Here is a 13,717-nt window from a genome sequence, read left to right on the forward strand (position 1 = left end):
TTGGGGTGCATAGGATCTTTTGAATTGGTGTTTCAGGGTTTTTAGGATATAATCCCAGCAGTGGAATTGCTGGGTCAAAAAGCAAACCATCATAAACAAACCAACACACAACAAGTGCTGGTGAGGTTGTGGAGAAAAGGGAACCCTAGTGCACTGTTGGTGGGAATGCAGACTGGTGCAGCCACTGTGGAGAGCAGTATAGAATTTCTTCAGAAAACTAAAGATGGAACTGTATATCCGTATTATTCTATGTATTTTAAAAGTGAAGTCTTTGGGTTCTCCCAACCCAATCCATCTTCCTTGGAGCTTTCTAAGTAACAGATACAATTATCTTACTCCCTTACAATTTTCTTACCATTAAATACAATTTTTGCCACAGTACATAATCAGACCCATGTCCCATCATTTGCTAAAAATAGCCTCTGCCACTCTAGCCATACTCAAGGCCTTGTAGTTCCTCCAAAAAGCCAGGTTTCCTGCCCACCCTCACACCCCTCCAAAAGCTTATCATGACTTTACCTGTACAAACACCTTACTCACTTCTGCTTCTGCCGTGAAGTTCCCTCCAATATCCTTTGTGAGTCATTTTCTTTGTGGGCCACTCCAACTGTACCTAATGATTTATTTGTCTGTCTCCCCTAATGGGTTCTAATGGTCTTGATGTCTCTGCATCATTTAGCTCAGTATCTGGCATGTAGCAGGTACTCAGTACTAGTGAATAAATGGAGGCTAAAATCTGTCTTCCCTCAGGGTAGCCCTAATCTATGCTAAACACATCAGCTTCCACATCAACCCCTCTAAATGGAAGTTAGAGTGGCATCACTCTTGGCAAGTCCTTTTGGCAGATAGCGGGGATGGGTGCTGGGATTTGCCTGGGAAACTCACCAGCAGAAGCATGCAGCGGCTCTCCTTTACGGCACCACAGCATCCCAGGAACCCCAGAACCATGATGGTCGCACCCACAGCAATCAAGATATTCACACCAATGTAAGGGTTCATGCCAGATTCCCCACTGCTGAGAAGCTGAAAACAAGAGAAAACAGAAAAATCCCTTTCCTTGATGTTTTTTATTCAACAGAAATCCACTAGGTACCTACTATGATCCAGGCCTTGTTTTGGGACCTTTAGTGATACTTCTGTGATCTAAACCAGCAAAAACATCTGCCCTCAATGAGGTTACATTCTATTAAGGTCTTACTTGTCTGAACAATGTTTCCAACTTTATATTTTTCTAAGGTGATATATTGAATATTGGATGGAAGCAATGTAATAGCCTTTTAAAACACCAATTATTTTACATGTACTTGCACCCACGATGGGCTCTTTGGTTTGTATTGTTTGTGTTTTGTACATAAGAGTAATATTGTAATGCATGTGCTTTTATGGTAATTAAATTAATTATAAAGCCCAAATTCCTCAAACTAGCAATGGACCGAACGATATTACTGAACTTCAAAAGCATTATGAGCTAAGTAGGCCATATTCAACAGAGTGGTTGCTGTGTGATTCCATTTACATGATCATCAAGAATAGGCCAATCTAAGCCACGGTGATAGAAATCAGAGCAGGGCTTGACTTTTAGCTTGAAAGGAGGGAAGGGGGGAACTAACCCTGCAGGAAAGTGATGAGGAAACATTTATGGCTTAATAAAATGCTTTATATAGTTATTATAATGGTAATTTCATAGGACTATACATCTGCCAAAACAAACAGAAAATTTAAACTAAGAAAAAATAGTCTAGCGCCTGATGTTCCATGTCAATTCTATCTCCTTGTTCCCGGAACATATAGTACATGGAGTCTTCCAAAAACTCTTCATTTTGCCTGACTGTTAAGTAACATGATATTGAGGGAAAAAGCACAGGGCCCTTTGTGGTAGGCAGGTTATACAACCTGCATAATTTATTTCTTCTTTCCCACACATACTCTTCTTCACCTTCATAACACCTAGCCTCGATCTACCACTTGCCCTCTAGATATATCCAGAAGTACATAGTAACTAAAAAGTGAAACCTTGTGCCTGTGTTATACTTGAGTGCCCCAAGTAGCCCATCTTTCTTGTATAACCTCTATTTGTTTCTATTTCTATTTCTAAGTAGAGTATTAACTCTTATACTAACTCAGAGAGACTCTTCTCCTAGAATCTTCTACATATTATTGTAGCTCAGCTCCCTTAACAGGAAATACCAAAACAAACAAACAAGTAAACAAACCAAAACCCACAAGTATGAATGATCTTTACATTTTAAATGACATTTGAAAGCAATCCATAGCCTAGAAGGAACCTTTACTGGATAATAAGTAGGAAAGAATGTGCCGAAGTTGCCAAAGGTTTAGAACAAAGATCTGTATTTTAGCAGGTTCTACTGTGTAACTCAGTTTCTATCACTGAAATGGTCAAACTAACCCTGCCGGGCCCCAGTTTCCCATTTATAAAGAGAATTAGGTCAGCCTCTGTGATATCTAAGGCCTCCTTTGTCTCTAAGAGTCTGTGCTTGCAGATAATGTTTTAATTTACACATTTAGAAACCTCTCCATTGACATTAGTCCTAAAGATATTTTGTTCATTTTTCATGTTTTGTGTTTGATCATTGTTTATTTGTTAGGATTGGAGCTAAGAAATCAGTTTTGTTAATAAGCAGCCATAGTATCTGGGTCAAGACAGAAAATGACAAAAAAAATTAGCATTAGGAAATCCACTGTACCCACTCCCTGTCAAATACTGCTTCACCAGAATGCTGTGGCCAGTGCAGGCAAACCCTAGCAGGGGTGTTGAACTGTTTGGCATCTCTGGGCCACACTGGAAGAAGAGTTGTCTTGGGCCCCACAAAAATACATTGTAACACATAATCAAAAAAATCTCATAATGTGTTAAGTAAATTCACAGTTTTGTGTTGGGCTGCGCTCATAGCCATCCTGAGCAGCATGCAGCCTGTGGGCCACAGGTTGGACAGCCCTGCAAGGCATCTGAAAGGGCTGAAGCCTCCCTGAGTCATCAGAACTCTGCATCCTGGCCAGTGTGGCTCAGTTGGCTGGGCACCATCCTGTAAGCCGAAAGGTCACAGGTTTGAATCCCTGTCAGGGCACATACCTGGGTTGCAGGTTGCAGGTTCAGTCCCCAGTCCGGGCATAACATATGTAAGAGGCAACCAGATCAGTGTTTCTCCCTCCCATTTGTGTTTTTCTCTTTCTCCCTCCCCTCCCCTGTCTCTAAAATCAACAAAAGAGAAAAAAAAGAACTTTGCTTAGCCCAGACAAGAAAATAATAAATAGGTCAAATGTCTACAAGCGAGAGCTGGATGAGAGGGCCGGTAGGCATTCAGCCAGCTGATGAAGCACTTCTGTCTGACCTGGGCAGATGGCCCACAACCAAAGACTGGTCAGACAGCAGTGTGTGGGCTTGAGGGGTCTCCATTCTAAGTCCAGCCTAGCAAGTGGCTTTTCTTATTCAGAAAAGAAGTGGAAATCTGAGTTCAAGTGTTTGTTACAGGAGGGGGGCAACCAAGTGCTAAAAGCTGTCTTGGATGAACAGTGTCTGAGTGTGTCTTGGAAAAAGGAAAGAATTTATAAAGAGGAATGATTGAACCTGAAAGGAGGCTCAGGGTCCTCTTTGGATTCTGATGATCTCCCGGGACAAGGATGCCCCTATGCTTTGCCTCACGATGCTGAGTTTATCCTGAAGGAGAACAAAGCATCCCTAGGAGACAATTTAGTGCAAGGAGATAAGATAAAAGATGTTCACATAGACCTCCCTGACATCCCTCTTTTCAGTGTTTATGCTCATGTTTCTTCTTCCAAAATTGCTACTACTTTTTTCTGCTAGTAAAATTCAGTTCTTCGCACAGCCTGGATTCTTTATCCCTGACTTCAGATAAATATAAATCAAGCCAATTTCACATAAGTCAAGCTGGTTACTATTGTCCTGGTGGACACTGACAAGAGTTAGAGGCTGACAGAGCACAAGAGCTAAAAGGTGACTAAAGGTGCTGTCCAGGTCTACCAATTTATTCTTATCCCCAGATGTGGAAACACCCTCTCAGGGACAACAGTCCTCCTGTACGACATTCAGTGTGGGTAATTTTATCAACTGAACACCAAATTTGTTTACCAGAAACACTAGGGGAGAAGAAATAGTTCCCACATCAACTAGAAAAAATAAACAATAAATAAAAGAAAATAACACAGGCTGTACACACAACTTAAAAAGGCCAAAGCACTCTCAAAATAGGTGGCTGTTAATCTCTGTGTTTAATTCGAGTCCCAATGTCAGACATCAGTTTCTAGACAACAGAGATTCCGTATATCTTCAGATGCCATTAATGGACTCAAATCCCAAAGACATTAGGAAGTCACATCAGCTTAAAAACAATAAATAAAATCCTGATGGACTAAGATGTTAGCAACTACTTGCCTCACCTGTCCCCCACCCAATTTCTTCAGCATAGTGAGACGGAATGAAGAGACTGCTAATTCCCATTGGGATTTCCTGGGTTCTCAATGGAAGAAAGCATAATTTTAAAAGAGAAGAAATAAAAGTAAAAGAAGGAGGGGAGGGAGGGAAGGAGGAAGGAAAAGCCACCCATTCAGAACAGAGTGGTCATTTTCTTTTAATGTTTGTTTCAACTAGGCTATGTCCAAAGGCATTTAGCTGCACCATGGTATAATAAGTTTCAATAGATAATGCATTACCTGTACAGCACAGGGAATATAAATCAATAACACTGTAATAACTATATATGGGGTATTAGACTTACTGGGGGATCACTTCATAAGTTATATAAATGTCTACCCACTATGCTATACACATGAAACTAATATAATAGGGAATGTCAAATGCAATTGAAAAATTTAAAAATAAAAGTTAATTTAAAAAATGCATTAATCTTAATTGCCAGTTTAATAATAACTTAATAATTATCAAATAAGAATCAGCATTCTTTTTAGAAAAAGTTTTTGGGAAAATACTTGGGAAAGGTGCTAGCACTAGGTAATGTGATCCTGAATAATGGCAGGAGCTCAGATGACAAAGAACAAGAAAATGGCACTGTGTGCAGTAAGAAAAGTCGTTTGAAGTGGAGTGCACCAGAAAAGAAGGCAGAGAGAAGAAAGGAAGCAGGAGGACCAGGAAATGGTGCCAGGTGTGAGCTGGGTAAAACTAACAGAACGACGCTCCCACACCCTCACCCTTATTCCCGCCACACACTCCTTCTTCATTTGCAACGCTGTGGTGTGAAATGGAAGTGGCGCATGTGGAATCCAAAGACTGGAGCCAGAACCAACTGTAAGAACTAAACACCCTCCAGGCCTGTGGAAGTCTTGGCGAGAGCTTTGCCACAGGACATGGAAGGTGTGTGGTGGTGGGAAGGGGGTCCCGCTAATCCTACTTAGGCAGCGGGAAGCTGGACATCCCCAGCCAGCTGCTGAGTTACACCCATGTGACCAGCTTCTTACTGTTATAAGGGGTTACCCTCACTGCCAATTGCCGAAGGTTATTGCCAACTATCTTTGTATATCATTGCCTTTAAAGCACAGATTCAAAATCTTCTCCCAAAAAACTTCTCACCTTCTTTTCTTTTGGACCATCATCCCACCTTGGGGTCAGCCAAGTTATTGCCAATACTGTGTGTTACAAAAACTGTTCTTGGTGGGGAACAAAGGTGGTCTATATCCTCCAGCTACACTTCAGGCTGGTCTTAAGCAAATAAATTTTCAGTCTGGCCCCTTCCCCACTGACTTTCACTGCGATCTTCCTGTTTTTGGAATACTGCCTTCTGCATTTTTCAGAAGGATTGACCCATGCCCAGTACAGTGCCAGGCACATAGTGAGGACCTTTGATCAGTTAAATTAAATTAAATGATAAAATCAAATACCAATGCAAAAGTCATATGAGGCAGTTAAGAAAAATGCTGTAGAAATACTTATTATTCTTGTCCTTACTTTGATCATTATAAGAAAAATAAACTACTTTGGGATCAGAGAAGCTTGTACAATATTTATTTATTTACCTCTTGACCATCTTTGCTCACTCGTATCCAGATTGCCACTGCCAAGATGAAGATACCACATAGCTGTAGGGAAGGAAAAAATATATATTAGAGTACGGCTAAGATCGACTGCAACTCTAATTCTACATACCCAGAGCATTATGGTTAAAATGGTCTATCAGTTATACCATTACTACCTCAAATACACGAATGAGGCATTTCATGTGCAGGTAAGTATGAAAAGGTCCATTGAAATTGCTAAATTCAGTAAGAACAGTCTGTTTCCCATCCACAGTTCATTCATAGCTCTAGGATGAAAAATCATCTCCACTATGGGAGAGGGGAGGGATGATTTTTCATGTTTCAATTCTAACTCAGTGTTTCGGCTAGATTTTTAACATACAAGAGACAAGTCACAACTGTTTAAAGACAAAATATCTTCATTAGGCCTCTCGGTTTGTCTCTGAGAAGCTGTCTTACACCATAAGAAAAAGAATAAGTAATTACCAAATATTCCTTCAAGATCCGAGAAGCAAGAAGTTGGGAAAGATGGGGCAAAGTAGAAAGTTTGACAAAATTTGCAGTTAAACAACAAGAATTCATAGCACTTTTTGTACCTAAATAAACTCTTTCAAAATAAGCTTTTAGGTGGTAAGCTTACCCAGAAAAAAGGCACAATGAGGAACAGTGCTTAGTCTTAAATTCCTTTAATGACTTTACCAGATTATTTAATTTGGACCAAGGCCAACACATAAAATGTGAAACACATTTTACTTTCATGTAAGAAAAACCCTTGTCTTTTAGGGTGGTTTTTTTTAAGACATATATGTTGTGGCCTTAAAAAACAAATCAAAGATCTATCATTAGAGAGAGATGTTGAGAACAAGCTTGGTGACATACCAGACATAGCAGGCCTTGGAGGACTTTCTAGACTTTCTGGCCGTATGGTACCAGAGTCCTCCCCAGCACAGCGACCTCACGGCATCATTGCTTTTATGCACAGTTGAGCCAATAGGTATGCACTCCCTGAACAGCAGTTTCATTTTTAATGGCTTCTCATTAAGGTTGCCATGGAAGGAGAGTCAAAGACTTTGTTAAGAAATAGGGAGTGCCATGAGGAGCTGAACAACCAGGAACTCTGTGTTCCCTAAAAGATCTCAAAAATCACCTAGGTTTAAACTCTTCCTTTCAGATAAAGAAACTAGAACCCTTGACAGATAACAGTCACACCATGAAAATCCAGCACCATTTCTAATTCCATCCTGTCTCTACTACCTGCTTGTACACCTACACAGTAAGGAGCGCGATGGAAAAGCAAAGCTCTTTATCAGCTCACCAAACAACCTGTAAATTTAATTATCTCATGGATATACACAGATACGCACTATAAAATACAAACCATTGGAAAGACAGCTTCAGAACCTGAAAAGGCTCCTGATTTCCTGTCCATTTCGACTAATTCTAATTTCATTTGCAGATAAAAACACTCATTTTAGCAGTTCTGTGTTAATAAATAAGTGTGAAAATTTTTGTGTCAAATGATGATGAGACCCTGGGATTTGCAGTAATTTTACAGCAGCTGGATTGGATTTGTTATTTGATTTGTTTGCTGATATTTTCTCTTTTTCTTCTTCCACAGGAAGATTTACATCAATTATTTTAATAGTTGTTCTGCCTTTTAGTTTTAACTGAAAATAGTATTAATTATCTAAAATATTGTAATTACCATCCTTATACTTACTGATGAAACTACTGAGGAAACTTTAAGAACTCTTACACACTAAAAGTATAATATTGTTTAAAGCCTTACTTTTTTGTTTGTTTCTATGTGACTTTTCAGTTGACTTTTTCAATGTATTTAGACATTGAGTTATTCAGAAATCTTATGAAATCAACCATATTTTCCCCTCCAATTATAACCTTTAGTCTTCTCAGCGACTGAAAGTTATCAGTACATTAATATTTAAAAGAAGGATATCAAAACAACAAGATACCACTGTACACCTATCAGAGCAGCCAAAATCTGGATCACTGATGACCCCAAGTGCTGAGAAGGTTGTGAAGGAACAAGAAATCTCATTCATTGCTGCTGAGGTACAAAATGGTGCAGCCACCTGGGAAGACACTTGGCGGTTTCCCACCAACTATATAGACTCTCACCGCAGGAACCAGCAATATATAGACGGTCCTTGGAATTTACCCAAAGGAGTCGAAAACGTAGGTATACACAAAAACCTGCCCAGGGATATTTACAGCAGCTTCATTCATAATTGCTAAAACTTGGAAGGCACCAAGATGTCCTTCAGGAGATGAATGGATAAATAAACTGTGGTACATCCAGACAATAGAATATTATTCAGGGCTAAAAAGAAATGAGCTATCAAACCATGAAAGAATATGGAGGAAAATGAAATGCTAAGTGAAAGAAGCTAATCTGAAAATGCTACATACTGTAGACTTCCAACGACATAATGTTCTGAAAAGGCCCAAACTATGGAGTCAGTAAAAAGATTAGGGATTGTTGGAGGGGGACAAAAAGCATGGACAGAGCACAGGGGATTTTAGGACAGTGAAAATACTCTAAATAATAATATAATGATGGATACATGTCAAGGTCATTATACATTTGTCCAAACGCGTACCATGTACAACACCGAGAGTGAACCCCAACGTAAGCTACAGTCTTTGAGTGATGATGACGTGTCAGCGTTGGTTAATCAGTTGTAACAAATGTACTGCTCTTGCAAGTAATCCTGATAATGGGGGGAAGCTATGCATGTGTGAGGGACCAGGATGGATGGGAAATCACTGTACCTTCTTCTCAATTTTTCTGTGATCCTAAAACTGCTCCAACAAATTAAAGGCATTTTAAACAGAAAGAGTATGCAGTGATTTCAGGAGTCAAGAATATTTTGCCTGAAGTCAATCTTACAATTAGATAAATGTTCTTAGGGATTTTGAAACTGGCCAAACTATCATTTCCATCCCTTATTCAAACTTCATCATAAAAACAAAAGAAACAGATGTTTAAAATAGGCCATCTTCATCTTACTGAAGAAATTCATATGTAAAAATCAGAACCTTAATGACATGAAGCCATTCATTAATTTGTTAAATGTGTTTCTATCTATGGGCTTTAAAGCAATTTAAAACCTGTCAATTGGTCTTCTGTCAAGAACAATTGTTCTAGAGTCATGATTGATACTAACCTATTGTATTCCAGTTTGTATTTATGGGTTTGTTCCCTGATCTTTCTATACAGTTTTAAATAATTGGGAGTATAAATTAAGGAAAAAATGTCAAGCTCTGTCTTGCTTTCTGTTGATAAAGTGGTGAAAGGAAATGGGCTGACCGGTTGGGCCCCAGGTCAGCCCACAGTGGGCACTGCAGAACTGGCTGGGTCTACTTCCCCCCCATCCCCACTCCACCCCACCCGCGTGAGTCATCATGGTTGTCATTCAGCTCTCATGGGACAGCTCAGGATGCTGTTGGTCTGAGCCAACAGCTCAGACCAACATTGGTCCATCTTATGATGCTCTTACCTCATAAGAAATTAGGTAATTTTGATATTTGTTTATGATCACACTATGGACTAAATTATATCCCCTCTAAATTGGGATGTTGAAACCCTAACTCTCAAGGCAACTGTATTTTGAGGTAGGGCTTTTAGGAGGTAATTAAAGTTAAATGAAATTGTAAGGGCAAGGTCCTACTCCCATATGATTGATGATCTTATAACAAGAGGAAGAGAAAGAGAGAAAGAGGGGGAGAGAGAGAAAGGGAGGGAATCTTTTTTTTGTACACGCAGGGAGGAGAAGCCACATGATAACACAGTAAGAGGAAGCCATTTGCAAACCAGGAAGAGAGTTCTGACCAGAAACCAAATTAGCAGGCACCTTGATCTTGGACTTTCAGCCTCCAGAACTGTGAAAAATATATCTCTGTTGTTTAACCTACCAACTGGATGCTATTTAGTTAGGCCCGCCCAAGCAGACTAAGGCGGGGCAGGAAGAAATTGGGAAGCACCGTCCGGGATACAAGTGACATAGAACAAGATGACTTGTCCTTATTTTGGATGACGTGTCCTCCTGTTATCCCATTCCCTGCCCCTCAATTCTGTCTTCAGATTTGGGTGTTTATCAAAGTGTTTTTGAAAAGTGTCAAAAACAGAAGAAAGCACATAGTTCTACGCTAGGAGAAAGAGTGTACTGTGAGCTACCATCATTGGTCCAAAATAGACACTTTTTAGATAAACTTAGGAAAAACCTTCCCATGATGCTCCTGGGAGGTTACAAACAAATAAGAAACTATCCAAATGGATCATTTGGACAACTGCAAGATTTGTTTTTATGATAACCCCAGAACACAAGAGATCATGAGTGAAGCACTAACATTTTGGGACAGTACTACTGTTGTTAATTTTCAAGCATCCTCATTTACTCAAAAGTCTAGTTTAATTGCATTGGGGTAAGATAACATAGCCTGTGAAATCACTGCTCGAGAGAATTTTTTATATTATTATCTTCTTCCTTCACCTCAAACATGTCTTTTTGATTTTCCTCTGACAGAGCTTCTCACTTTGGGATTCTGTATCACTGTCTCCATGTAACGTGATTTCTAGAGTGGATTTTAATTCTATCACTGTGTGCCTGGTTTACTTGAAGTACTTCTTTATTTTATCCATTTCCCTTTTCATCTCATCCTATGGTTTTCCAGTTAACTTTATCTTCCCTTATGACCTCCAGCCACCCCTTCATGGGGGTGGCAGCAGGGGGGGGAGCGGGAATCATTTTCTGGCATTGGGCCATGGAAGCAAATTTCCTGGTGCTTTTTTCAGGATGCTGCAGAGTTTCTCTCGGGGTGTGAGCTTGTCCTCTAAGGCTTCAGGGGGACATTCCCTTTCATGGATTCAATGGTGGTTTGTTTATTTTTTAGGACTTATGCTGGTTTTCCCTTTACTCATTCTTTACTGAGACCAATTCTGATTTCTTATTAATTTGCCTTGCTTTCTAACCATAGCAGTTATGTCATTTCTAATCTGGTAGAGGGGAGGTCGCCATGCATTTTCTCTATCTGATTTCCTGATGCTCAAACCAGTGATTTTCAGCCTTCCTCATCTCATGGCACACGTAATCACTAAAGTTCTGCGACACACCAAAAAAATTTTTTTGCTCATATAACAAAAAAATTGGTATAGTTTTGATTCATTCCCACCAAAAACCTATTGTTGTGTTGGCTGTTATCATTTTTTTATTTGACAGTCTAAGGGGGAACAAGTCAGTGCCCCGGACTACACAGACAGATGTTGCATGTTTTACCAATTCCTGTGGCTCACCACCCTGCCTGCTCTGGCACACTGGTTGAAAATTGCTGCTCTAAACCAGTGGAGTAAATTCTTACCAGACTCTGCTGTTATGGTTTGTCTATGTTCCCCAAATGAATGACATTTATTGCACCAATGCGTGGTAAGTACACAGTGAAGTATCCCTATCATCATACTAATGTACATCTCCTACACCTATTAGGTGAGCCCAGCACCAGCTATAACTGTTGCAAATTCTAATTTCAAATATCTCTAAATGTAGGGAAAGAAATCAACCGCATTTCCTTAGACACAAATAGGCCTGGGTAAGCATGCCTCAGGTTATCTTTCCTGCACTGGAGTATAAAATCACTAAAATTCACATAACTTCAAACTATGTAAACAGAGGTGAATGTTCCGCATTTGATCAGCATCCTAGTGTTTCTGAATGATAAAACGATGCACATTCAGGAATATTTTCATCACTTTGTTTCAAAGGACAACTGCTATCAGGTAATACCCACAGACCTATGTGTACATTTGCGGGCCCTGGGCTAGAATACACACCACAAACCACAGACCCTCAGTCTTTTTATGGAGAAGTTATTACTCAAGGTGATAAACATATACATAATGTGCTCTATCTTCCTACCTTGACAAAGGAACCTACTTAATGGCCTGGGGACAAGGTTTGATTTAGAATTCTCAGAGTCCGCTAACAGAAGCGGTGACATGGGGACAGCCAGCCCAGGCCCCCATCCCTCACTTCTGGCTCTGTCTTGAAGTCTGAGGGATATAATGGAACGGGTATGGATACCTTGGCCTCCAAGCCCGGTCTGTTTACAACCGTTTTCTTCCTGGCAGAGAGTTTCTTCCTGATCACCTGGGGAGGGACTTATACAGACACTGGAAACAGGCTTGGGGCAATTTCGACGGGGAAACTGTGGGCCCCACACACTCAAAGTGGAGGCCAGGTTCAAAGTGAGCATATTCCTCTGCCCCTGCGGATTTCTTGCCCCATGAGGCCAGAGGAAGATTAGAGTAGGGCTAAAATTATATTTAAGTGTCTAAAGCCTACAATGTATAAAATACTATCATACCAGATTCCCATACTTTTAAATTAAAAGGCAGTATGATGGTCAGGCTTGGGAAAAATAGCATTCATTGACTACTATTGTATGTCAGACCTTGCTCACAGGCTTTCACAGAGGATCTCAGTGCGTCTGCACAGTTAATCCGCCCAGTAAAATTGTTGCCCTCATTTCACAAATGCAGACACTGGGGCACAGAAAAGTCAAGGAACATGGTCTGGGCCGCAAAGCAATACGAAGTGAATTCAGGACTTGGATCTGCCTGCCTGTTTACAGAACATACTTTCTTTCCATTCCTTTAATTTATGGTAGAAGAATTTCTGCCTTACAACTCCTGACCTCTTATTTCCCCCTCCGTTTCAAACTCCAACATTAGAATTCTTCATTCCTATGCAGAGTGGTTTCATACTTTTGCCTCATAAAAATGCTTACACAATGTGAACAGACGTACCTGTTTCTTAAACATTTACTCAGTGTTATTCTTAGTTCTTTATGCGAGTCAAATCACTTAGCCTTCACGACAACCCCGTGGGGTAGATACCACTGCCATCCCCAGCTTCACAGATGAGGAACACGATGGCAGAAACAGGTTAACTGATTTCCCCAGGTCGCACATCCAGTGACGAAGGAGCTGAGGTTCAGCCAGAGCCCCAGCCACTGGCTCCAATGCCGTTGGTCATTGTTATACTTCCACACTGAGTACATAGAGTGGCAGGCAACTACTGTATTTACCAAGCTCACACATTGCTGCCATAGTCAAATCTTTATCTTAAGGGATTTCATCAGCTGACAGAATGAAATATAATTGTGCCTTATTTTTTAATGTAGCTCTGTCTCCTAGTGATGTCTGCTCTGCATCACCTCTTTTAATTGCTTTCAGAACATCCAATCTAGAGACTCAGGCACCACATAAAATACAATGATGAACATCAAAATGCTGGTTTTTGGACACTCTCCAAATTCCAACTTCCTTCTGCTCTCTTCAAACTGCCTCATGCGTTGGCTTCATTCACTTGCTGATACATTTGGCTTTGCACCTTGGCTCCTCTTTCTCACCTCACCTCATTTGCCATTGGTGCCGTTCCTTCACTCTGCTTTCCTACGTGGAGAGCAGGCCACGCTATAGCTCCGCCTCTGGCAGTTGTTCCACTGCACACACAGCCGAAGGCCCCATGTTGCCTGCTTCTCCAGACTCTTAAGACTCCCCAAGCATCTACTGTACTCCTAAGCCTGACTTATCTGAGGGGAGCATAAGAAAATGTGGGCAGTTCATCTGTTCTGACACAAGACTTGGAGAAATAGGTTTTGTACCCATAATTTGGCTTTTATCTGCAGCATC

General features: G+C 40.5%; 1 protein-coding gene across 1 annotated transcript in view; it reads right to left on the reverse strand.

The window, feature by feature from the left end:
- TSPAN8 (tetraspanin 8) overlaps positions 1 to 13,717 on the reverse strand; it is a 30,110-nt gene that overhangs the window by 12,365 nt on the left and 4,028 nt on the right. Inside the window, exons 2-3 of the mRNA XM_037132164.2 lie at positions 6,007 to 6,069; positions 886 to 1,023 (exon numbers count right to left, since the gene is read on the reverse strand). Of these exons, the coding sequence (XP_036988059.2) occupies positions 886 to 1,023; positions 6,007 to 6,069 (201 nt within the window). The remainder of the gene's footprint in view (positions 1 to 885; positions 1,024 to 6,006; positions 6,070 to 13,717) is intronic.

Source organism: Artibeus jamaicensis, unplaced genomic scaffold, assembly GCF_021234435.1.
Source record: "Artibeus jamaicensis isolate MK-2021 breed Jamaican fruit bat unplaced genomic scaffold, CSHL_Jam_final contig_233, whole genome shotgun sequence".
In the NCBI taxonomy this organism is placed as follows: domain Eukaryota; kingdom Metazoa; phylum Chordata; class Mammalia; order Chiroptera; family Phyllostomidae; genus Artibeus; species Artibeus jamaicensis.